At 39.5% G+C, this 21649-nt stretch overlaps 1 protein-coding gene across 2 annotated transcripts in view; it reads left to right on the top strand.

Moving 5' to 3' along the window:
* Positions 1 to 21381, top strand: part of LOC123868112 (transmembrane protein 64) — a 28257-nt gene extending 6876 nt beyond the window's left edge. The window contains exons 2-4 of one of the 2 annotated variants that reach the window (XR_006796590.1): positions 10341 to 10496; positions 19773 to 20136; positions 20403 to 21381. Coding sequence is in view for 1 of the 2 variants with exons in the window: in XM_045910476.1 (XP_045766432.1) it covers positions 10341 to 10496; positions 19773 to 19895 (279 nt within the window). In the remaining variant the exon portion in view is untranslated. Of the gene's footprint in view, positions 1 to 10340; positions 10497 to 19772 lie in introns of both variants that reach the window. The other variant, XM_045910476.1, reaches the window with a different exon arrangement.
* The last annotated feature ends 268 nt before the right edge of the window (positions 21382 to 21649 follow it).

Raw genomic sequence — 21649 nt, 5'->3', positions numbered from 1 at the left:
GAGATAATCAGTTCACTTGGCAAGAACAAAACAAATATTAACATAACATTACCCTTCTTCCGTCCATCGATTTTTATTACTTGCTGTTGCTGATGTCCGTGACTTCGTCTGCGTGGATTTAGATTTCCAAAAATCCCGTAGGAACTTTGATTTTCCGGGAAAAAAGTAGCCTATATTACTCTCCAAGATCTTAATTATATCTTAAAATCCGTTGCGGCGTGATTGAAGGACAAACCAACAAACAAGCATTTTCGAAATATTATGGATAACATACAACAATAACATAATGGATGGACAAATATTATGTGTAGTTCTAGTTTATAGTAGGTATGCCTGGAGATTACGCTCGTACAAAATGTAGATCGGTACCTACATACTTACTTTTGCACAATCTGAAATGACGGTCCATTTTTAGCTATTTTAAGAACTCGAGAAATAGGCCTCGTCGACCCAGTTTAAAAGTTAGTGTGAAATGTGTAACTTTCATCTTGAGCAAATGTTTATTAGAGCAACAAGACGAGACAAAGTTCATGGTGGAACTACCGATTTTATTGCCAGATTTATTTCAGCAGTATCAGGATTGAGAAGTTGAAATAATTATTGTAATCCTAATGTATAGAACCAAAAAAATATTTCTACCTATGAGACTTTGAAACCATCCAACCGATGTGCCCCCAACCGGTTTCATCTAAAAGGTAATAATGCGAAAATTAATGAATGAATGAATATACTTTATGCCAAATTTCAGCCTGATCCGTCCAGTAGCTGTGCATTGATAGATCAGTCAGTCAGTCACCTTTTCCTTTTATAAATGTAACCCTTGTCAGTCGTCATCATACTAATTTCAACCTACAATTTTGCTCGCATAGGTATTACAATTTATACTTACGTAGATTTGCACTGTACGCGTATGATTGCGGATTGATAAAATCCACAAATAGATCCACGATACTAGACGTGTCTTGTTTTTATTGCACGTTTAGAGGGCGATATAAATATCTAGCGTGCGTGATAAACAGATAAAGAATGTAATAATAGCTGTATCAGCAAATATATGAATGATTCCATTTCACCAAATGAAACCTCACTCACATTATCTGCCTCGACCGCTTGAGATGAATGTTCTGTAGTGGAGCATACCTACCGCATTTTATTCTCTTGACCCTGAGATAAATAAAAAGTTACTCATACATTAGGTACTAGCAGTTGCCCGCGATTTCATCCACGTTATAATCATAATCCTCAACTCAGCGCGGGTCAGTCAACACCTCTCATAATGAGAAAGACTTAGGCCATAGTCTGCCACGCTGGCCCAGTGTGGATTGGCAGACTTCACACACCTTGGGGAAAGGTACCTCCAATATCAATTTATAACCGACAATTTCTAAATCTCATCAGTTTCAGGTGGCCAGGTCCCTTGCAGCATCAGAAATGAGGAGTAGAAATTCAAATTTTTAATGGAAATTTCGCAAGGTGTCCCTATCGATTTCAAAAATATTACGCAAATCGGTTCAGAAATGTCGGAGATTTCGGTGTACATAGGTAGAAAAACACAACTTCTCCCACAACTGGATATATCCACGGGCATGAAGTGGCGGGCATCAGCTAGTAATTTCATAAATATTTGTAACCGAAACCGTTTTTAACCCCCGACCCAAAAAGAGGGGTGTTATAAGTTTGACGTGTGTATCTGTGTATCTGTGTGTCTGTGTATCTGTGTATCTGTCTGTGGCATCGTAGCGCCTAAACGAATGAACCGATTTTAATTTAGTTTTTTTTTGTTTGAAAGGTGGCTTGATCGAGAGTGTTCTTAGCTATAATCTAAAAAAATTGGTTCAGCCGTTTAAGAGTTATCAGCTCTTTTCTAGTTTTCTTGTAGAAAAGAAGGTTAGATAACCGTTAGGTTCATAATATTATGTCAATAGACAAATCTCAAGCTGTCAAGATGGACGTTGCCTAAATACATAATTATTTATTTGAAAATGATGTTTTGGAAAACTACTTTGGATCGTCGGGGGTGTTATAAATTTTTAATTTACACTTGTAATACTACAATCTTATCTATAGCCAGATCCGAAATTTCACCGCTAACAACCCTGGTAATATGAGCGACGATGGCCGTTACAAAATTAAAGACAATGTCTATACCTTACAATGACAAGTGTAAATTAAAAATTTACACACCCCCGACAAGTGAAGGTTACAGTACCTAGAAAAAAGCTGATAACTTTCAAACGGCTGAACCGATTTTCTTGGATGATAGCTAAGAACACTCTCGATCAAGCCACTTTTCAAACAAAAAAAAACTAAATTAAAATCGGTTCATTCGTTTAGGCGCTACGATGCCACAGACAGATACACAGATACACACGTCAAACTTATAACACCCCTCTTTTTGGGTCGGGGGTTAAAAACCCAGGTCTATACGTAGTACGTACAGAGTAAAGTTTCTCGCTTACTCCCACGGTACCGTATAAAAATATCCAGGAGAAAAATGTGATCAGCAGCGTTTTAATTCGTTTGAAGTCACACATCGCGTTGCGTGTTCGAAGAATTTGATCTCGTGCAAAAACACAGTCAGAAGCCAAGCGCCTTTTTTTTCCTCAATTTGTTTATACGGCCTCGTCTAATAAAAGTATCTTCGCCTTCACTTTGAAAATACAATGTCGTTTAAAAAAAAAAAAAATAGCGAGCAAACAAGCAGGCGGGTCACCTGATGTTAAGTGATTACCCGCCGCCCATGAACATTTGCAGCACCATAGGAACCGCCGATGCGTTGCCGGCCTTTCAGGAATTTGTTGGTCCGGCCCTGTTGTAATCTAGCGGGAACACCGCCGATGGGAGTTGATTCCACAGTTTGCATGTGCGTGGAAAAAAGGATCTGGCACAACGGGCGGTCAAAGCGCACCAGGCACCCAGGTGTTGCTGGTGATATTTTTATAGCTGACGTTTGACATGTCTAGTATACTCGTTGCTAGTATAAGATTCCTTTACAAGCGATAGACTAAGTAAGGTGGCATCCACTTCCTATTCACTTAACTTGTAACTGCAGAACGAAAAAATCGTTAGGAAACCTGCATTCCTGCGAGTTCCCCATAACGTTCTCAAAAGTAGGTGAAGTGTATGAAGTTTGCCAATCCGTACTTGACCGCGTGCTAGCTAACTGCGTCTCATTCTGAGAGGAGACCTGTTGTCAGTAGTGGGCCGGCGCGGCGGTTGATAAGGATTAGAGTCCTCTTATTCCTATTAGTCTAGGTCTTGCGCAAATCACCATGTTCCAACTTCAGACTGGACTGCTTGCTTTACGTCAATCAACCCCCTTAATCAACGTCGCAACTCGAACCCAACGTAATCAGTTGATTTACGCAGTCACAAGTCACAAAGCTATATATTCCACACCAGCCCTAGTTGCACATATTTATTTGCCTTTGTGTCATTGTTTTATTGACTCGTTTCTTGCGCAAAAGATTTATGTTCCGTTGCGAAATCTATTGCGGAAGCTTGGTAAATACCTAAGTATAGGTTATTTGCTTCGATGTCTCAAATTGAATCGGTATCCCCATTATCATGTTAAGAGGGCTCTCTCCGTCACTCGTTTCCACTCGTTTCATACAATCGTAGTTCCAATTTCATCTGAATATTAAGCAACCAAAGTCCATGAAATTTTGCAGACATATTCTAGAAACTAATATCTATGTCTGTGGTTTTTCAGATTTCTGTTAAAATATTCGGTTTCAAAGTTACGCGGTCTTTAAAATTTACATACAAATCTTTGAGCCCTTGTAATTTTAAAACTACATATTTTTAGAAAAATCTAAAACACCACAGACACAGATATTAGTTTCTAGAATATGTCTGCAAAATTTCATGGACTTTGGTTGCTTAATATTCAAATGAAATTGGAACTACGATTGTATGAAACGAGTGGAAACGAGTGACGGAGAGAGCCCTGTTAAGTGACCGGGTGATAAGAGTTCAATGATAAAATCTTGACATGACGCAAGTAGGTATAAGTACTTTGCTAACTACACATAATACAAGTAGAAATCTATATTATCCATACTATAATGTTATAAATGCGAAAGTGTGTCTGTCTGTCTGCTAGCTTTTCACGGCCCAACAGTTTAGCCGATTTTGATGAAATTTGGTACAGAGTTAGTTTACATCCCGGGGACGAACATGGGCCACTTTTTATCCTAGAAAATATTTTCCAGGGGATTCTCAAAGGCCCATCCGTATAACCAATTTATATGAAATTTGGTACAGAGGTAGCTTGCATCCCGGAAACTGAATAGGCAACTTTTATCTAGGATTTTTCATAAATCTAATTTCACGCAGATGAAGTCGCGGGCATTATCTAGTACTTAATAATATTATAAGCATTTTAGCTTGTAACTAAACCTTGTATTTACAGCTCACAAATAGGTACGTTACATCATAGGTACTTATTGAACGGCGATAAAATGATAAAATACCACAACACAACTAATAGCTATTGTGACTTTAATACCGATCATAGCTATCAATATATGTGTACATGTTTATTATTAACTGTAATGAGATTTCACAATTTCGCATGACTTTAGATACCGTCTATAACTACTTACTCACATATAATTCCCAATCACAAGTTGCTCAGTTTTGCTCACACTATAGCATCTATACTTAAAACTTGGAGGAGGCTCGCACAACACCGAGAGGAATGGCGTGCACGTGAGGAGGCCTATGTCCAACAATGGATTAACAAAGGCTAAGAAAGAAGAAGAACAAGAAGATAGCATCTATAGACAAGCCAACTTCTAACTCCAACTAGGTCGCCAATTATTGTGAGTGTCATCAAGTGTAAGGTTAGGTACTGAATATCTAAATAGACAAGTGTAAATTAAAAATTTATAACACCCCCGACAAGTGAAGGTTACAGTAACTAGAAAAGACCGAAAAGACCTGATAACTTTCAAACGGCTGAACTGATTTTCTTGGACTATTCCGCGCCTACTATCTAAAGTATCTGAGTTTTCCAAAACATCATTTTCAAATAATTAATTATGTGTCTAGGCAACGTCCATCTGGACAGCTTGACATTTTTCAATTGACATAATATTATGAACCTAACGGTTATGTAACCTACTTTTCTACAAGAAAACTAGAAAAGAGCTGATAACTCTTAAACGGCTGAACCAATTTTTTTGTATTATAGCTAAGAACACTCTCGATCAAGCCACCTTTCAAACAAAAAAAACTAAATTAAAATCGGTTCATTCGTTTAGGCGCTACGATGCCACAGACAGATACACAGATACACAGATACACAGACACAAAGATACACAGATACACACGTCAAACTTATAACACCCCTCTTTTTGGGTCGGGGGTTAAAAAGATGACTGACTGTCTGAGTGACTGATTGATCTATCAACGCACAGCTCAAACTACTGAACGGATCGAGTTGGGCATGCAGATATCTATTATGACGTAGACATCTGCTAGAAAAGATTTCTGAAAATTAAACCCCTAAGAGGAGGGGGGGTTCAGGGGTTTGTCCCCCACGGGGGCGTAAGCTAATAGTCCTGCAATAAATAAAAATTGAAAGTTTGAGAGACTTGGGATACATCCCGGGGAAGGATATATAGGCTATTTTTTATCCCGGAAAATTAGAGTTCCTACGGGATTTAAAAAAAAAACGAAATCCGCACGGGCGAAGCCGCAGGCATCCTCTAGTAATTATATAAGAATTAACTACTTACTTCTAAATAATTAAGTTACTAACTACTTAGGTAGCATAAATGTAAACCAACATTTCTGGCGCATGACGGCGATGTAAATTTTTCAACAAGATTTTTCGCGTGTGTAGCTGCGAGCTAGACGGGGCTATGACGTGACACGATAAACATTTTCAGCGCATTTCAGTTTACTGTACAAGTTTACTATTGACGTAGGGTTGGCAGTTGCCGTCTATGAATTTTTAACGATCTCTTTAACGATTCATATGCTGTTATAGTTACTTTTGGAAGTAAACAAGAGGACGAATGTAATTCATTAATTTTTAGGCGTCGCGTCCTCTAAACTAAAATAAAAATCTAAAATTGTATTCTTATTCTTTATTGTGCTTTTGTGGAGCTAAATAAACTTTTATTTATTTATTTAAATAGGTTCTGCATCAGTCAAATAAGTCGACATGAATTCATGACTTATGGAACAAAGATATATCCAGATATTAGACGCCAGGTTAGTGATGTCATTGCAGTGAGTGTGACAAAACTCAAAGCAAAACCTATCGTCTAAGTGGAGGGAGATTGGAGATCAAACGAGCAAATGCTGGCTCTATCTCCGCACTAATTCTAATTCTAATTGGATAAACAGAGACAGAGCAATGCTCTGTTTGACAGGGTAGTAATAAAGCGAGCATTTCTTTTGGTCTTAATTCTTAATGAACGATTATGCGCCATAACCGTTCGTTCGTGTGTTGTGCGCGATTGACAAAACCATAAAAATAAATCCCACTAAATCTTGAATCTTTATTCTTAGGTAGGCACCTGAAAAGATACTGATTTTCCCTTGTGCTTATTAAGTTAAACTAGTCTTGGTATCAGGATAAATATCTGGATATTTTGTAGAGAAAAAGGTAAGTGCTTCCTGAACTCTTAAATATTTCCACACTTTCGAGCCTTGAGCTTAACTCGATCGATTTAGATTTTTTGTATAATATATGCTGTACCATTAATTATGTCTTTAAAAAAGCGAAGAGGCAACCCTAATTTTACATCAAAGATTGTTTACACCTCTGCGCGACGCGGACGTTTGAAAATATCCGCAGCATGCGAGGCTGTCGTTTATTGTGTACTAACTACTAACACGTCTGTTTGTATATTTTTAACGGAATGATGCTTATAAAGTTAATAATGGTACAAGAAAACGTCACAAGTCATAAAACTAGTCATATCTTTCCTCCCGACCGAATTTAGGCCACGGTATTTAACCTCCAACTACGCAGGATGTAGGCGAGAGTATCCTGCTAAAACCCAATAATCCCACCCAACTCAACAAAGACTTATTGGATTTTAGTTCTGTACCCTCGAGGTAGGTAAAGAGACAAGTAACTATATGCGCAAACACTGGTGCACAAGAAACAAGCTTAATCCATACTTCCATACTAATATTATAAATGCGTAAGTGTGTCTGTCTGTCTATCTGCTACGTTTTCACGGCCCAACCACTGAACCAATTTTAATGGGTACCTACAGACTTGGGATACACCCTGAGCAAGGACATAGGCTACTTTTTATCCCGGAAAATCACAGAGTTCCTACGGGATTTAAAAAAAAAATCGAAATCCACGCGGGCGAAGCCGCGGGCATCCCCTAATTCGCTATATAATCCGCCAAAGCAGACAAGTGTGTATAATGTATATGCATTATGTACCTATACGTGTAGGTATCATGCGATATGCACCGCAGGCCCTCTCACTACTATGGCATGCAGGAAAAGCAATCAATCAAGGGAGCAATACTCACCACTACTACCACACAAGTCACAATACCAAACAAGTCTTCTAAAACACACTCAACGTACGTTTCATTCCGAAATCGAGCATAATCAGAAGATGAGACCTTTTTTAGAGTTCCGTACCTCAAAAGAAAAAACGTTGGGAAAATTACCCAAGTACAGAACCCTCGGTACGCGAGTCTGACTCGCACTTGACCGGTTTTTTTTTTTAAATTTAGGACAATTTTTTTAGGATTAAATTTAAACAGACTAGCGCTTGGCTGTAATCAGACCTGCTAGCAAGTACCTAATGATGTACCCTATGATGGAGCGCGCTTTCCTAGGAGTTGCATATTCGCTCTTGACTTGAAGGTACCCATGTTAATAGTGGAAGAGAAAACTGATGTCGGAAGGGCGTTCCATATCCTGGCGGTTCGGATTAGAAATGAGGAAGCAAATCGCTTCCTCGTGACCAAGGTCCTACCAAGGAGGGTTCCAGACATGCGAGCTAAGCGGTTTGATGACAGCTCAGCTTATATGGCTGCAACCTTCGTAAGCGTAACAAGTCTTTCACTAAGTGCCTAAGCAAGTAGTTAATTACTAAAGTGGCGAAAAAGACTAATGGTAATGACTTTCAGCAATTTCCTTTATTGTCAAGCATGTTACAATATTCATGACTCTTTACGAAGCGGAATCTTGTAGTGTTCTTGAGAACTTTTAATGAAGTATAGGTTATTAATAATAATTACGTCGTTGTTTTAACGACTTATAAAAAACTTCTTTTGTTTAGTTCAGTTCAGTTGACTTCGAAACTAAAAATACACTTCTTTATTATCCTCTACTTTGTACGTACAATGTTCATCCTAATAATATTATACGCGAAAGTTTGTATGTATGTATGGATGGATGTTTCACGAAAAAATTACGGGACGGATGTGGTTGAAGTTTGGAATGGAGATAGATTTTATACCCTGGCTTGACAGTTAACATATAGGCTAATTTTATCCCGGAAAAGCAATGAGTTTCCACGGGATTTTTAAAAACCTATATCCACGGGAACGAAGTCGCGGGCATCAGCTAGTGTTATAATTGTCACACTAGCTGAGATGCTCGTAACTTTGTCCGCATGGAATAGATACAGTGAAAACCCTTTATAACAACATCATTATAAGAACAAATCGGTTATAATGTCAAAAATTTAAGTCCCAGCTATTTGTAGAATAAAGACTTAACACTGGTTATCACAGCTACTGCTTTTTGCGATTCATGGTCGCTTCAATTTTGTTATAACAAATTTTGACTGTATTTTAAAAATCAGGTGAACTGCCCACCAAGGGTTAAGGAAGTATGGATTGTTTTCAGCTTGTGTACATAACTTTAACCAAGTGCGCCTTAACCATTAGTTATATTGCGCTGGCGTTTTACCAAATGGCGTGCAGTATGGTACAATTTACTCGCACTTACTTAGTAGAAACAAAATAATTGCTTCCACTTTTCCATGCGAGATTATTGTAATGTTTACGAGTGGCTCGAGTTTGCGGACTGACGTGCGAAGCCACTATATCCAATGTTAGTTAATTATGTACATAATATATTATGTTAAACTAACTCTTTGCGTGTTGGTTTATCACGACAGTTATATAAACTGCGTGCCTGTATTGCTCCTATAAAAACATTTTTATCGTAAGAATAATGGGATTAGGCTGGTTATATGTGCCAAGTGAATGATTTACCATCAGGTGAGATTGCAGTCAAAGGCTAACTTGAATCTGAATAAAAAAAAAATGATGATCATTGTCAACCTCATATAAGGACTTCACAGACAACGGTCTTATGCTGCCTGAACCTAACAACTTCCCGAAACTTGTTTGATATGTCCATCTAGTGGAGGATCTGACAACGCTGCGCTTTCCGGCTCGAGGTCGCCATTCTAACACTTTGGGACCCCAACATTCGACCCCCCAACTGTTTTTCGAACTATGTTCCCAACCCATTGCCACTTCAGCTTCGCAACCCTATATCTATATCGGTAAGGTAATCTGGTTCTCTAACGGATCTCATTATTCGTCGGTGGTCTGCTTTTTTTCTGGAATCCCCAAAAAATATTAGTGCTATGATATTGGAGGCCGTTTTCCGCATTTTCCGTTTTTAAGCAACATTTATCATTTAATTTTAAACTGATTCAGTAGGTTACAAGTTTTTACACATAGCAAGTAACCGGTAAATGAGTCTCTCAGAAAACTAGTCTAGTCTAAAAACTTGTTTTGAATAGTTTTACTTTCTTCACCAACTAACGACCTAAAAACCTTGGCATCCTGCGACCGTTTACTTAAATAATTTAATCGTTCACACGAATTAGATCTCCCTCAAACGACTTCTGTTGGAGGCATTACGTGCACACACGGAGACAGGCGTGTTCGTTGCAGAACGAATTAAGTCCGTCCAGCTAGTTGGGGAACGCGCACGTGGACGTTTGTCCTCCGCTCGACCTTGTACCACGAGGTGTTCGTCGATGGTACCACTCTTTCTCGTAATGTACCCAAAGAACTCGAGGATTAACGTTATTCAAAATCCCGCGGGAACTCTTTGATTTTCCGGGATAAAAAGTAGCCTATGTGCTAATCCAGGGTATAATCTATCTCCATTCTAAATTTCAGCCCAATCCGTCCAGTAGTTTTTGCGTGAAGGAGTAACAAACATACACACACACACACACACACACACACACACACACACACACACACACACACACACACACACACACACACACACACACATACAAACTTTCTCCTTTATAATATTAAGTGTGATGTGATTAGTACGATTAATACAGAGATTTAAAAAAATGTTTGTTACAGGTGAGCGATGTCCGAGGCTGCGGGTACCACCTGGCCACGTTGCTGGGCCTGCTGCCGGCGCAGGTCATCAACGTGTACCTGGGCTCCACGCTGCGCTCCATGCACGACGTGCTGCACGAATCGCACGTGACCGGGTACATCGTGTTCGCTTTCCAGGTAAGCTTTTTTCCTATTCTTGATCCCGAAAAAAGTTTTATCTGACCTTTGTTTTGCCTTGATCTGTACCACATTTCACGACTCTATCAGTACTATGTTGTCCATTATCCAACCTAATCCTACTAATATTATAAATGTGAAAGTGTGGATGTTTGGATGTTTGTTACTCAATCACCCAAAACGGCTGAACGGAATTGGATGAAATTTGGAATGGAGATAGATTATACCCTGGATTAGCACATAGGCTACTTTGTATCCCGGAAAATCGAAGATTTTCCGCGGGATTTCAAAAAACATAAATCCACGCGGACGAAGTCGCGGGCATCAGCTAGTATATTATAAATGTGAAAGTGTGGATGTTTGGATGTTTGTTACTCACTTTACATACACGTTACTTTTTATTCTGAATTATATCAAAAAAACATCAAAGAGTCCTCACGATACTTTTGAAAACATATATCCACGCGGACGAATTCGCTGGCATAGGGTACCTTTTATCCCGGAAAAGCATCATCTTTAATGCGTAAATGTGTCTGTCTGTAGATTTGTCTGTTACTTTTTAACGGCCAGCCAAAAGCTGGTACAGAGACGCCGCCAAAAACCGATCTCCGGCTTTCCTCGTCCACCTAGTTCCCGCCACCTGAACTAATGGTCTCCATTCCATAACACGTGTGTCCCTCGGTTCTGTGGCAAATACCCGTATGACCTGCGTACCACCACTTCCGCTTCCTAATCCTTTGGGATATGCCGGTTCATTTTGGTTTGTCTATGAATTTCCTTGTCGGGGATTTGTCTGAGAAAGATTTCTTTTCTTCTTCTTCGATCTTCTTTTCTTAGTTAGGGTTTTTTTCTTAAAATAAAGCCGCATTTTTCCTGCAAAAAATTCCCACGTTAGATATTTAAAAACAAAACATCTCCACTTTCTCCATGAAAAGACGTTAAGTGCCGCGCTATTTCCAGCTTAACAACCTTTTATGCGCGGACCGAGGTCTTAGGGTCATAGCAGACACGATGCTGTTAGTATCAGCGATCGGTCGATCGCTGCATCGCGTTTTGACAATTTTCTGCGTTCAATTGAATTCGCGCATTTTAGAGATGGTTTCTTTTGTCTGCGTTCGATCGCTATATTGAAATCCATCCATACTATCCATCACACTAATATTATAAAGGCGAAAGTTTGTATGTGTGTGTGTGTGTGTGTGTGTGTGTGTATGTTTGTTACTCCTTCACGCAAAAACTACTGGACGGATTTGGCTGAAATGTGGAATGGAGATAGATAATATCCTGGATTAGCACATAGGCTACTTTTTATCTCGGAAAATCAAAGAGTTCCCACGGGATTTCAAAACACCTAAATCCACGCGGGCGAAGTCGCGGGCATCGGCTAGTACTCAATATTATAAATGCAAAAGTGTCTATCTGTCTGTCTGCTAGCTTTTCACAGCCCATCTAATAAACCAATTTTGATGAAATTAGCTTGATACCTGGGGACGGACATAAGCCACTTTTTATCCCGGAAAATCACAGAATTCATACAGAATTTTTAATAGCCCATCCATTTAACCAATTTCAAGGGGTACAAAAATAGCTTATATCCCGGAGACGGATATGGGCTTTTTATCCCGAAAAATCAGAGGTTTTCTACGGGATTTTTAAAATATACGCGGATGAAATCGCGGGCATCATCTCTTCGATATTATACTATCGAAGATTATGTAAATGATAAAAAAGCGTGAATTTGACCTGCAATTCGCTCCAGCAATGCGCAGGACTTCAATTGCTTTTATACATGGCATAATATTGTATATCAAATCTTTGAAAAGAGCAACCGCCGAGTTTCTTGCTGGTTTTTCTCGGTAGGAAAGGCATTCCGAACCAGTGGTAGATGCTTTTGACGATTCGAAAGAACTTGTAAAAGTCTAATTGAATAAAAATATTTTGAATTTTGAATTTTGAATTTTTAACAAATAATCAATTTGATCGCTGCGACTGGAGATACTTGTGCAGAATGGAACGGCATTGAGCGTTCGAAAAAGCAACAACACCGATCGCCGATGCTAAAAACATCGTGTCTGCTGTGGCCCTTAGAGAAAGCGTTTGACTAAGTCACGTTTCAATAACCGCCCACTTCTCCCCATAACTTCCCCAGACCTTCAACTTGCTTCCATTGGAAATGCGAATATAAAAACGTATACAAAACTGTAATTTATTCTATGCTTATGGTAATTAAGTTTGCTGTTTGCGTATTTCTTGTGTAAATGGATAACGTTTTTACATGCATATCATTAAACGAAACATGAAAACCTTAGCTATAGGTACCTTGCTACTTAGAATTTCACCAAAAAATTCTAAACAAGGCGTTAGCTAATGTCTCTTCTACTTAGTTACTCCCAAACAATCTATTACCTGAGTATCACAAAAATGTAAATGCCCGGATAAAAAAAACATTAATTCCAATTTTCCTCCTTGTATTTATAAAATCAACCTTCAGTGCAGACAGGAGCTTGTGTGGCCCGGTTGCCAATTGACATTTCAATTTACAAATTGACGACGTTATTGAGCCAGTGTACCTACAACTACTGTGTCTATAGTACGGCGTACCTAGACCTACCTAGCTGTATGGTAAGGATAGTAAATGTTAAAATATTTATTTTTAGGGTTCGGAAAACTTTATTACGTAATCCTTATAGGATTACTTTGTAATCTGTCTCTCTGTCCGTCTTTTCGTCTGTCGTTTGTCAAGAAAGCCTATAGGGTACTTCCCGTTGACCTAGAATCATGAAAGGCAGGTAGGTAGGTCTTAAATACAAGCAAAGGAAAAAATCCGAAAACCTGAATTTGTGGTTACATCACACAAAAATAATTAACATTTCAGAAGTGTTTCAATTTTCAAAGCAAGATAACTATACCAAGTGGGGTATCATATGAAAGGGCTTTACCTGTACATTCTAAAACAGATTTATTTTTTATTTTTATGCAGAATAGTTTTTGATTTATCATGCAAAATGATGGAAAAAATACCCGGTTACGGAACCCTCGGTGCACGAGTCTGACTCGCACTTGGCCGATCTTTTCATCCTTAAGAGAAGTTTCCCTAGTGCGCTTCCCAGCCCTCTCAATACAAACGTAGTTTATCATTTAAATAATAACCAATTCCCATTGGAATATTAACCCAACGTTTTGCAGATACGTTTTAGAAACAAATATCTTACACTAGCTGACGCCCGCGACTTCGTCCGCGTGGTTTTAGGTTTTTCGAAATCCCGTGGGAACTCCGGGATAAAAAGTAGCCTATGTGCTAATCCAGGATATTATCTATCTCCATTCCAAATTTCAGCCAAATCCGTCGAGTAGTTTTTGCGTGAAAAAGTAACAAACATACACACACACGCACACACACACACACACACACACACATATACATACAAACTTTCGCCTTTATAATATTAGTGTGATATGTTCCCGGTGCCTACTTACTTTGTGGGTGGTCTGCTAACTACTACATATACGTGATTACTAATCCAGCACCTTGGAACCCCAACGCCTATCGGTTATTCGAACTATGCACCAGCTCACTTGGTCTCACCTCTCATGGTCTCATCTCATTTCCCTTCTCTCATCTTAGTTATACCTGGCTTGAGAAGTCAGAGTCTGTGTATCCAGTGAACGCAGTGGATATGAAATTGTATCGATTTCTTCTATATTTATCCGCGTATATCCGGATGAGAAACCCCTGTAGACGCTTCAACCTTGATTCAATTATTCCAAGCCTCTCTTCAATGCCAGGGAAGTGTAATGAAATTGGAAAGGTCGTTGGTTCTATCACAGAATACTTTATAGTACCTACTACTTCAAATTCATATCTAAATACAAGTCTAAATTAAAAATTTATAACACCCCCGACAAGTGAAGGTTACAGTAACTAGAAAAGAGCTGATAACTTTCAAACGGCTATAGCGATTTTCTTGGATTATAGCTAAGAATACTCTCAATCAAGCCACCTTACAAACAAAAAAAAAAAACTAAATTAAAATCGGTTTATTAGTTTAGGAGCTACGATGCCACAGAAAGATACACAGATACACACTGATGTGAATCAAACGAGTACATGATGGGAACTGAACTTTATTATATTTATTTTCATAATACCCACTTCTATACAACATCTTTCCCCTTATTTTTATAAAGTTAAGAACACAATATATTCTTACAATATTATTAATTGATCAATAGAGAAACTTAAGACTGAAATTAGGTATACATTAATATACGTAATCCAATTTAACATTAAGTAAATTATTAAAACATTAATTAATTAAAATATTTAAACATTACATACTACTAAAAATAAAAATTAATTATACATGCATATTGTTTATATATTAGAATTAATCTAGCTGTAATGAATTGTACCTATTTAATTAATAAATAATCATTTTAAATATTTTAAATTCATGCGAGCCTTGACAGCCGCCGGTCTGCGTGCTGCTATTTTATTTTCATTATTTGGCATACTCTCATTATCATAGACCGTAAGGGTTTCCGCGGTAGTAGTAGCAGTAGGATGAGTATCCTGAGGTGTATTATGATTGTCGCCTTCTGCGTCACTCCACTTATCTTCCTCCGTTGCGCGAGCTTCAACTGGAGGCATGAGTAGTAAATGACGTCTATTTCGTCTGTAACGTCTCCCGGACACATTGTCCTTGACGAAGTACGAGCGCGGTTGAGGCGCTGCACTTTGTACTACGGCATGCTTCCGTTTGCCTTCATCAACCATAACTACACTCTGTCCCGGTACTAGTTCGGGCAAAACTCGCGAATGCTGATCGTAATAAGTTTTACTCTTAACCTGCTTACCTAAGATGCTTTGGTAATCCGCGGTGTTATCACGCTGGGGTCTAAGAGATCGCTCATGCGCTGGAAGCCTGGTATTTAATCTGCGCCCCATGAGCAGTTCAGCTGGAGAGCTTACTCCATCGCGTGGACATGCTCTAAAGTTCAGCAGTCCCAAGTGAAAGTCTGATCCCGAATTAGTTGCTTTAATTAACATATTTTTAATAGTTCGTACGCTTTTTTCACTTCGGCCGTTAGCTTGAGGATAGTTGGGTGACGTAGTGATATGAGAAAACCCCCATTTTGTTCGGAAATCGGCAAATTCCCTTGAGCAATACGCCGGGCCGTTGTCAGTGACCAATTGAACTGGAATGCCATGCCTGGCGAACTGATCCTTCATAGCTTGTATGACCGCCTTGCTTCCTATACTACTGAGCGAACTGACTTCTATAAAGTTTGAAAAATAATCTACGAGAATTAAAAAGTTTTTATTTCGATACTGAAAAATATCCGAACCTACCTTCGACCACGGAATATCTGGTATCTCGTGCGGTATCATGGGTTCTCGCGAGGGTCGCGGCGCGTGCTGCGCGCACGTCGCACACCGGCGCACCGCGCGCTCCACGTCGCGCGCCATGCCCGGCCAAAACATTACCAATCGAGCGCGCCGCTTGCACCGATCGATGCCCATGTGACCTTCATGAACACGGTTTATCATTTCTGTACGAAGGCTTCGGGGTATGTAAACCAAATTATCTTTTAAAATAATATTATCTATATATTCAAAACTTTCTCTGTATGACCATAAGTGCCGCACACATTCATCGGCATCATATTTATTTACTGGCCACCCATCTTTTATGTACTTGATAATAGTTTGGCATTCCTTATCCGACTCGACGCCACGTCCGTCGAGGAGCCGCGAGGAGGAGCGCGAGCCACAGCGCTCCGCGCGCCGCGGCCGCCGCGCGCCGGGACGCGCCCGCGCCGAGCCCACGGCGGCGGCGCCGCGCCGCCCGCGCCTGCGCGACCGCCTCGTATCACGTCCACTGACGTCGATGATGATGACGCACACGCCTCCTCAGCCTTCGCCTTGGTGCCTTCGATGTTCTGTTTCTCTTCAATCGACATCTCATTAGCCCGGCATATCTTAAGAGCACTTTGCAAAGTTAACTCTTCTGACCTCAATAATCTATCTCGTACTTTGCTATCCAATACGCCGCAAACTATTCGATCACGAATAAGGCCTTCCTCTAAATGCTCGAATTCACAATGTTCTGATAAAATTTTCAAGGCCGTCACGTATTCGTCGATCGACTCGCCAGATTCTTGATTTCGGGTAAAGAACTTGAAACGTACCATAGTTGTGTTTTGTTTCGTGCCAAAGTGTTCGTTGAATTTTTTTACCAATGTATCAATATCTTCACGATTTTCTTCTTTTGTGTATTTGAACGTCGTATAAATATCATAACCCTCCGATCCTATCAAGTTTACTAGTAGGCTGGCCTGCACATCCGTAGATTCCTTGTGAACGCCGGCCGCTTTTAAAAATACATAAAACTGCTGCCGCCATTTTCGCCACGCGGTTGCACGGCACGCCGGCCCACCTTCCAGGCACAATTCCGCTGGTGGCCTCGCGTGTTCCATTTTTATTATTTACTTATCACTGCACACTGCATCCAAAACTTATCTTAACGTACATTACACAGTTCCACACGCGCAATTATTATTTAATTACATTCACCGCTGCCACCATGATGTGAATCAAACGAGTACATGATGGGAACTGAACTTTATTATATTTATTTTCATAATACCCACTTCTATACAACACACACGTCAAACTAATAACACCCCTTTTTTGGGCCGAGGGTTACTAAACCTTACTGCTGGCAGCTCGTCTTCTTCCCTAACTTCTATTGGAATAGAATAGAAATATTTTTTATTTAATTAAACTTTTACAAGGAGGTACTTTTGAATTGGCAAATGTATCTACCACTGGTTCGGAATGCCTATACATAAAAGCAGCTGAGTGACTTACTTATCAAGTTTCAACAGACCTCCATCCAAATTGGATACCCAAGAAAAGAACTTTCGTCTACCCCATCAATCCAGCGACCTTTAGGTCTCTTAGGACCTTCTGGTTTGCTGCATAAAAAATAAACTAATATTAAATTTATCAGCTATCGCGGAATTCAAGGAAAATTGATTATTGTAGATAGATAATAGTATTAGCAGCAAGTGGGTAAATAAGTAAATTGGGAGTGCAGTTTATGTGGCATTTTGTTGTCTTACATAAGCAAATAATAAAATAATAATAATAATTTATCAAGAGCGTGTCATAACACGCAATAAGGAAGGTTTGCGTAGTCGTGGTTTGCAAAGTTTGTAATGGTAAGTGTAGTCATGCTTTGCAAAGTTTGTCATGCTAAGCGTATTTATGCTTTGCAAAGTTTGTCATGCTAAGCGTAGTCATGATTTGCAAAGTTTGACATAACTAAGCGTAGTCATGCTTTGCAAAGTTTAATTTGCAGACGAACTTTGACGGTCATCATTTCGTAAACGGTAGCTTTATTCGACTGTGATACACAGACTGACGGACAGACGGACTGGGCGAAACTATTTATTACAATACCCTAAAAACTGGTCAAGTGCGAGGCGGATTCGCACACGAAGGGTTCCATACCATCGTTCAAGGTATACGTAACACTTTTATGTAGCACTGCAAGTTAATGACGGACTGCGCCATCTATATGTGATTTAATAAATTAATTTTTTCATTAATGCATTATAGTTTTTTAATGATGTAACCACAAATTCAAGGTTTTCGGATTTTTCCTTCCTTGTGCTATAAGACATACCTACCTGCTAAATTTCATGATTCTAGGTCAACGGGAAATAACCTATAGGTTTTTTTTTGACAGACACGACAGACAGACAGACAACAAAGTGATCCTATAAGGGTTCTTTTTTTCCTTTTGAGGTACGGAACCCTAAATATTTATGGAAATGGGTAGACGATAACCTAATACCTTAGGCACACCTATAAACAATCTTATCTATAATCTAGTACTTAACGATTAATTAGGTTACCAGAAATAAATAGGTAAGTACCTACCTAGATTACATACTTTTTATAAACCCGTGGTACTTATTCCAATCAAGGTCTTATCGTAAGATAAAATTTGTCGTCGATAAGTATAGGTAGACTAATATTTCAAGATAAAAAACCTTAAAGACAATAATAGGCATAAAATAATTAAAAAAAATTGATGATATAGCGAGATACTGGCTATATTATAGAAATGTGTGATTTGATGAATAGGTACCAAAAATCTTAAGTAAGTATATTATGCTGTGGCCCCGCCATCAGCGGTGCGATGGAACTTCGTAAGGTTTTTAGTCGGTAGGAGTCCGACATAACCACTGAACTCCCCCGTGGTCGGTGGTATCCATGACGGATTTTCCTCACGAGAAAAAAAAAAGGTACATATGACAGGTGGTCAAATTTACGTTACGGTTGCCGTTAATCTTTCGTTTGTAATAAAAGCAAAATGGGTTGTACAGGGTTTAACTTTAACAGGGTTAACTTTAGACCACAATTATGAAGGACGTGTATGAATACTGACTCTGAAATTTAAATTTATATAAGTTCGTGTTAAACTTTACAATAAAGACCTTATATTAATATGAAAAAGTTATAAACTGCATTACAGCCGCCACGCTCACCTCCGAACTATCAGTCAGACAGACACACTTTCGTATTCATAATATGGATAGTGATATAGTTTTATTAAAATCTATAAATCGAAGCTCCAAGGTAACAATAGAAAAACTTTATAGTAAACACCTCCGACTGATAAGAGAGGGCGATCGCCCGACGCCCGGTGCTGAGGACGAATCCAAATCCAATTATAGCCCGGCCTCGTGATTGTGAGATTACTCTTACACCACCGATATTTTCAAATCTTTGTCTGAAAACAATTTTCGACTATAATATCATCATCATTATCAACCGATAGACTTCTAGTACTGCTGGACATAGGCAGAGTAAACTGGGGACGTGAAATCAAAGAAAAATAATCGTTTCATACCTAGCGTCAAATGTAGGTCACATTTGACGCCTGCCAGTGACTTCGAAGCCTCGATGTTTTGTTACAAGTTTCCTAACTGTCGTGAACTTTAACATAAATGTAGGTCTCTTGTAGACTTCCTCACTTATTTGGATATGTACCTTGTGTCTCCGTAGGAAGAATGCAAAAAGCCGAGAAAAGTTCGGTTGCGTCCATGTAAACCCCACCCGTTGCACTATTGTCGTATACCTACCTCTAGCACAAGCTTTGCGCTTAGTTGGGGGAAAAGGGGGATGATAGTCATGATTAAAATGACGAATATTCCTTAAAAAAACTATTAACTGACGTGTAACTGTTCTTCAATTTTCAGATACTCATCGGCGTAACGCTCATGGTGTGGGTGGTGCAAAAGGCGCGGAAAGAGCTCACGATAGCCATAATGGCAGCTGAGTTGGGCCGCGACACACTCTCCACGAGCAGTTCCTCCAGCTAGCACACCGCCCCCACGTCTGACGTGGACAGCGCTAGTGACAGCTAGGGGCCGGCCGTCGGGTGCTGCGCCCGGCAACGTGAGACTTTTGTATAGCCGCTACAGCTCTACATAGACTGGTCAAACGATCCCACTTCTGATGTGCCAGTGATAGTTATTTACAGAACTCTTGACTTCATTTGTTGATTAATGAGCCAACGATCGACTTCTTGGGTGATAGGATATACGAGCATACCGCCCCCATGTCCGACGTGGACAGGGCTAATGATACCTAGTAGCATCTAAGTGCCGGCGAGCGTGAGCTGTGCCCGGCAACGTGAGACTTTTGAATTGCCGCTATAGAGACACATAGACTGGTCAAATGATCCCACTTCTGATGTGCCAGTGATAATTTATAGAGCTCTTGGTTTAGACTTCATTAGTTGATTACTAAGCCAGTGTTTGGCTTCTAAGACTGGGCGATAGGATATACTAGCACACCGTCCCCACATTTAACACGGGCAGCGTGAGTGACGGCTAGGGACTGGCCACCGAGTGTAGTGTCCGGCAACGTGAGACTTTTGTATAGCCGCTACAGCTCTTCATAGACTGGACTTGAACCACAACGATCCCACTTCTGATGTGCTAGTGATAATATTAGTCAGCCAAAGTTACGAGTTATAGGGCTCGGTGATAGGACACAAGAAGGTGACTGATCTCACTTTTGCTGTTAGCAAAGACAATGAGACTATTGTATAGTGTTTGAAGCAAATGTTGAAAGTTGTACGATTATTAAAAGATGTACTGAGCCATACTGATCCCACTTCTGATGTAGACAATTAAAGCTAGAGGCCGGCCATTGGGTGCTACTCCTGGCAACAAGAGCCTATGTCGTATTCGCTACGGCTCTAGACTGGTCCTTAACCACTATGATCCCACTTCTGATGTGTCAGTTTTAATTATGTATTTAGACTTCATTTGATGGAAGCCAATGTTTCGAGTGCTAGTACTTGGTGATAGGATACAATAAGCTACTGATCTCACTCTTAATGTTAGCAATGCTAGTGAGACTATTGTAACGTGTTTTGAGGCCAATTTTCAAAGTTCTCAGATTACTATGATATTAGAAGACGAACTAACGTAAACTGATCCCACTTCTGATTGAAACAACGAAAGCTAGGGTACAGACACCGACTGTTGCGCATAATTAATTAATTATTTATAATAAATTACTAGCAAATTCTGATAATATGTATTTAAAATTATTTAGAAATTTCGTTGTATGTAAGAAAATTATAAATATTTTGCCCTTGATTTCCAGACAGTAATTTCACACAACTGGCGTCAAGGCTAGTACGTATAGTTCAAGGATAGTCAAATATCTTGCAACCGCGATCGCGTCCCGTCACGCATTTGCCTCGTCAGAGACCGTATTGTTATCAAACGTGAAAATCTTTCATGCATAATTTTGTATATTCCGCTGCGACCTTTCAAGATCTTGATAATACAACCGTACCTTATACCTAAGCTACTGTTAAACGTAAATTCAGATTAAACAATTGAGTCAAAAAAAACTCAAATATGACGTATTGTGTACCTACCCATATCCATACTTAATATTATAATTGCGAAAGTGTGTCTGTCTGTCTGTCTGCTACCTTTTCACGGCTCAACAGTTTAACCGATTCTGACGAAATTTGGTACAGAGTTAGCTTATATCCCGGGGACGGACATCTATCCCGGAAAATCAAAGTTCCCACGGGATTCCTAAAGACCCA

This window comes from Maniola jurtina, chromosome 9 (assembly GCF_905333055.1).
Source record: "Maniola jurtina chromosome 9, ilManJurt1.1, whole genome shotgun sequence".
Classification (NCBI taxonomy): Eukaryota; Metazoa; Arthropoda; class Insecta; order Lepidoptera; family Nymphalidae; genus Maniola; species Maniola jurtina.
This window is presented reverse-complemented; position numbering and strand designations above follow the sequence as displayed.